The 6,000-nt window shown below is 37.9% G+C and overlaps 1 protein-coding gene across 1 annotated transcript in view; it reads left to right on the forward strand.

Annotated features, from left to right (window-relative positions):
- CXCL14 (C-X-C motif chemokine ligand 14) overlaps nucleotides 1–2,753 on the forward strand; it is a 47,661-nt gene extending 44,908 nt beyond the window's left edge. Inside the window, exon 4 of the mRNA XM_040344747.1 lies at nucleotides 2,320–2,753. Coding sequence (XP_040200681.1) covers nucleotides 2,320–2,335 — 16 coding nt within the window. The 3' untranslated portion in view covers nucleotides 2,336–2,753. The remainder of the gene's footprint in view (nucleotides 1–2,319) is intronic.
- Nucleotides 2,754–6,000: the final 3,247 nt, after the last annotated feature.

A 6,000-nucleotide genomic window follows, 5' to 3' on the forward strand; every position in this document is an offset into this window, starting at 1 on the left:
AATTCAAAATAGGCAGGTAGGGGGCGTGTTGTATGGTAATGAATTCACGATTCATTACCATACATGTAAATGAAGCACCAATAGTATGGCGCATGCTCGCGCATGCATAGTATCACGTCGCAAATACTCAATGCTTTCGACGTGAACGTAACTTACGTCCAGCCCAATTTACGGACGACTTACGCAAACAACGTAAAACGTGAAATATTCAACGCTGATCCGACGTCCATACTTAACATTGGCTGCGCCATCTTTTTGGTGGTTTATCTTTACGCCTGAAAACGCCTTACGTAAACGGCGTATCATACATGCGACGGGCGTGCGTACGTTTGTGAATAGGCGTATCTTGATCATTTGCATATTCTCGGCGTAAATCAACGTACACGCCCCTAGCGGCCAGCGTAAATATGCAGTTAAGATACGACGGCGTAGGAGACTTAAGCCGGTCGTATCTTAGCAACAGACAAGCGTATCTCAGTATGAGCATACGCTTAAAGATACGACGGCGTGGATTTGGACTTACAACGGCGTATCTACTGATATGCCCGTCATAAGTCTTTATGAATCTAGCCCATAATCTTTATTTATATTCATTTTTTAATAACAAACAAGAAAATAACCTGTCCCTGTCCTAGATGTGCTCACCTGAGCTGTCCCTTCCCACGAGCTTCTTTCCCTGGCATTTCAACTGTGGGCACCCAGCTGTGACAGCTTGCGACTTCACAGTCGGCTGCCCACTTCACATTTTGCGCTGTGCCTCCTGAATGGTCCTGCAGTCTTCTGGAATGTGTGATCCTGCTATTGAGGAGTGCAGTGCCTTAAAGTATTCATACTCTTTGAAATCTTTCAAATGTTGTCATGTTACAACCAAAAACTTAAATGTGTTTTATTGGAATTTTATGTGATAGAGCAACACAAAGTGGCACATAATTGTAAAGTGGAAGGAAAATGATAAATGGTATTCAACCGAAGGGCCTGGTATGGATTTGGGGGGGGACCCCACTCTGTTTTTTTGGCGTGGAGTTTACCTTTATATCCATACTAGACCCGAAGGGCCTGTCATGGACTGGGAGGGATATATATATATATAAATATATATATATATATATATATATATATATATATATATATATATATATATATATATATATATATAAAACTGCCTGCACACCACTAACTAACCTGCATCTAATGTTCTCTCAATCATAACACTATATATGGCCGCCGTGTAAGCAGCCTTATATAGTGTGGGGCGTGGACTTAGCCACCTGAGCTATGATTGGCTAAAGGTACCCTGCCTTTGGCCAATCATGGCTCTCACAGCAGGTGTGCACTATGATTGGCCAAAGCATGTAGGTCAGGTGCATGCTTTGGCCAATCAACAGACATCAATGCACTGCGATCTCGCAGTGGATTATGGGGCATTCTGCAGTGCTCAAGTTTTCAACACATGCCCCATAATGTTCGCTATTTGGCAAACTTGTGAACTTACATTTGACGCAAAAATCGGCCAATCCCTAATGAAGAGCATCTGTGAACAGCAATTTTCAAGTGTTGCCACAGATTCTCAATTGGATTTAGATCTGGACTTTGACTGGGCCATTCTAACACATGAATATGCTTTGATCTAAACCATACCATTGTAGCGCTGGCTGTATGTTTAGGGTCGTTGTCCTCCTGGGAGGTGAACCTCCGCCCCAGTCTCACGTCTTTTGCAGATTTTAACAGGTTTTCTTCTAAGATTGCCCTGTATTTGGCTCCATTCATATTCCCATCAACTCTGACCAACTTCCCTTTCTCTGCTGAAGGTTGTAACATGACAAAATGTGGAAAATTTCAAGAGGTGTGAATACTTTTTCAAGACACTGTATATTTAAATGAGAGTTTTTGTGCCTGAAGTTCAGCTTTAAGTTATGTATACCCATCTGACAAAGTATGAAATTATGATGTGCTCAGACCTTTTATTGCAAGTAAAGCCGATCATAGATGGTTCGATTCTTGGTCGGTTTAGCAGGGACTGAGCTAGATTCAAACTATATATGAGCAGACTGAATGTACCCAAGTTGATCCATTTGATCAACTTGGGTACAGCCAGCTTGTCAGATTTTACATGTGAATTTTTTTATGCTTCTGTTCACAGTTTATGCTGTGATATAACAATTTTCACAATACAGCACATATGTTTCTTAACATTTTACAATCCTCTAATATAAAATAAAATAAAAAATTATGTTTTCTTTGAAGATCAGTTTTCTGTATTTTGCAGACCAATGTGTTGCTTATGTTAATATATTATTTTTTTTCATTTTGTCTGTACAGAGTCTATGAAGACTAAGTCAGTACTGCAATGACTACAGCAAATCAATATGAAGAATGTCAAAAGGAGACCAACAGTTTTTTCCCAATTTTAAGATAGGGACTACATTTATGACTATTTAAGCACTTGTTATGAGGTGTGTATTTTTATGTTTTGTAGCATGAAAGTCCCTTAAAACTCATAACTTTACATATTCTCATGAATTTAACTGTCTACCTAATTCTGAAAATGGAAAGCCTTTGTGTCATTTTATATGAGAAGTTGTGCGTGTTTGAGTTAAAGAGATTAACAGTACCTATGAGCTTTATAAGTTCATCAAGTAAACAATCATAGATAAGGGACTTAACTACTTTTATTCTTCTGCCTTGGCATTATAATTTTATTGTATATACCGTTGTCCTTTTTAAAAAAAAAAAGAAAAGAAAAGAAAAAAAAAACATAAAATGAATTATTTTTTTAAGTGTTCAGTTATCATTTCAAACAGTAATAATCGTATTCTGATACATTTATCAGAAGGCTATTAGCCACCATCAGAAATCCCCATCAAACATAGCGTTAACGATGAGTGATTGATTGAGGCAATCCAACCAACTAGCAAATTGCCATTTTTCTAATGAATGCACGTTTATAGCTTTGTCTTATCTGAATAGAATCCTACAATTCATGCATCACAATTGCTTCCTGAACCATGACATTTTCAAATATCAGGCAAATGTGCAGATATTTTAAGCCAATAAAAAAAAATCTAATCTATGAATCCTCCTAATTCTGTCAAAGCTAGCCAGAATATAGAAATGTACATAGTAGCTATGGTCTCATTTAATTCTGTAAAAAAAAAAAAAAAAATCTTCTAAATTATTCACCAGGACACTTTTGCTGTATGCCTATAATATCATAACAATGCTTCTTTAGTGCTTTGTATGTGTGATATGACCCATTTGAGATAAAAGCACTTTGCCACTTGCACTGCTCATATCAAAGAACTATTTTTATAAAAAATAAATAAATAAATAAATGAATAATACTATTTTAAAACCATATTCTATATCAACTTTTAACATTGTAGGTGACATATCAACAAGCTGATCCTGACAATGCAAATTATCAAAATTGTTAATCTAATTTATTTTTTCTATGTTTTTATAATTTAAGTTTTTCAATATTGGCACTGTTTATAAAAGGTCAAAACTGCTTCCTTTTTAAGGAAAGTATGTATTTCCAACAATGCCACTCATTTTTTAAACAGTTCTAGAAAATTCCCCAACTCATATTTGAACTTCTTACCAATTTTTGCAGTGAAAACATCACTGTTCCTCTAAACCTGATTAAATCCATTAGATACAAACCTTGGGCCAAATCTTCAAAGGAGATACGCAGGCGGAACTGCTGTTCAGCCTGCGTATCCCTGTGGCTATCTTTGGAAACGATCCTCAGAAGGATTTTTCCAAAGATAGTCAGAAGATCCGACATCTGTAAGACACTTACACTGTCGGATCTTAGGATGCAGTACCGCATCCGCCGCTGGGGGCATTTCGATTTGAAATTCCGCTTTGTGTATGCAAATGAGTACTTAAGCAGATCCACAAAGCTTTTTAGCTTTGTGTTTTCTGCGTAAGTTACGTTTTGCATACATAAAATTAGGGATGCTTTTACAAGGCCTAAACTGTTTAGACCTTGTAAAAACAAACCTTTTTTTCGATCGCCGAGTTTTTTTTTAAATTTCAATTTTTTTTTCCCGGCGCGTATTTTTTTTTTTACCCGACGCAACTTTATTGTCCCGTCGCGATCCACAAAGCCCGGCGTAAAGTACGTTCACGCGATGCACGTCGGGAAAAATGACGTCACACGCATGCGCCGAACGTCCGGCGCGGGAGCGCGCCTCATTTGAATAGGAATCGCCCCCTCGAGCAGACGACCGCCTTGCGACGGAGGCACTTAGGTTACACGGCGTGTAATTTCTAGGTAAGTGCTTTGTGGATCGGGCACTTAGGTAGAAATTTAACGCCTGTGTAACTTAACTGCTGAAAGTTAAGTTAGGCAGCTTTTTTGAGAATTTGGCCCCTTAACCTTTGGTTTGCATTACCTCTTCTTACTGTTTTACCTTTTTTAACCAATCCACTTTTACTTTTTTTTTTGTTTGTTTTTTACACTGTGCTTCAACATGCACATTTTACAAAATGTATAAACTTGAGAAAATATGGATACAATATATTTCCCTAATAGGGCCACTTTTTATTATTAATGTGACTTCAACTTAAGGGTAATAACTTTTCTTAGAATCCAAGAATATCAAATGGTGTAATTATTGTTAAGTATATCATATAACGTACATAATTATTATAACACTCTGCATCCAGAACCCCATATTAGAGAAATTAACTCTGAGTATGTAGTATACAGATTATTACTCTGTATACACAATTGCTACATGTAAATGATTTATAGAAAGTATTTCACTGAAAATAAAACAGTATGTATGCTCTTTCCTAAAGCAAATTGTAACCTACAAATTTTGCAGTTTTGGGATGAGAAGTAAGGTTTTCCATTAGGTCTTTGTTCTTGTTGGCAGGGGCATCGCTTCCAAAACCCAATGAAGTTGCAAGGGAAAATCTCAAGGAATGAGTCCTGGAATAGAGCACAGCGTAAACAAGTTAACAACTTATTTCAGTTTGCTTAAACGTATTAGTGCAGTTTTATTCAATCTGCAGAGAACCACAGAAAGTAATAATCCTTTCTGGATTCAAATGTTTTATTTTAATTTTGATACACCTGATCCTTTTATATGCAGATCTGTCTGATGTGCCCAGTACTCAACAATTCAAAAGCCAAGTGATTGTGATTTATAATGATTCTCTGAAGATTAGGCAGTTTGCTAATCTCCTTCCATGTGAATCAATTTGCTCATCCTCATCATTAACAGCAATAAAGATATGGTAGTGTATCCAGTGGCGTATCTAGGGTATGGCAGCCATGGCAAGTGCCATGGGCGCCATGGGGAGGGGGGCAGCAAAAAGCTACCCCCTGCACGGAAAAACCCCCACCCGTCCTCCTGCGGCCGCCTCCCGCACTAATGTAGCTCCCGGCATCGCGGCCAGCCTGCTGAAGCACGGCGCCGGCACAGCAATTCCTAATATTGCTACTTGGCCCGGGAAGGGGCGTGACAGGTGCCCCCATGACGGCCTATGACTGGCCATTGATGGCACAGTGGCTGCAATTGATTTTTTTTTTTCAGTTTGTTTGCGCCCCCCCCCCCCCAAAAAAAATTTAGCACCAGCTGCCAGTGGTTCCCAGTGTCCCTCTATGTCCTCGTCGCACTGCATCCCTCCCTGTCCCTGGTTATCTGAAAGGTTTCAAACGTTTTGACAGGGGCGCAGTTTCAGTGCTTGCCATAGGCACCATTTTCACTAGATACGCCTCTGAGTGTATCACATTTTGGGTATAGTTCTTCTTTAAAGATTTTAGATGGTAGATCAATGTTTTATAATATTTAAATAAACTATGATGAGAAAGGTTTGTATCAATATGTGTATATTATCTATATATGTATTGTATTGTATGAATAAATTATCTGGTTATTTAAATACATTCAGTTTGTAGAAAAATGCATGTTGGACTGGATTCTTATTAATTTTTAAAATAAAATGGGGAAAAACAGTATTTGTTTCTTTATTTTAACTTAATGT

The sequence above is a fragment of the Rana temporaria genome, chromosome 3 (genome assembly GCF_905171775.1).
Source record: "Rana temporaria chromosome 3, aRanTem1.1, whole genome shotgun sequence".
Classification (NCBI taxonomy): domain Eukaryota; kingdom Metazoa; phylum Chordata; class Amphibia; order Anura; family Ranidae; genus Rana; species Rana temporaria.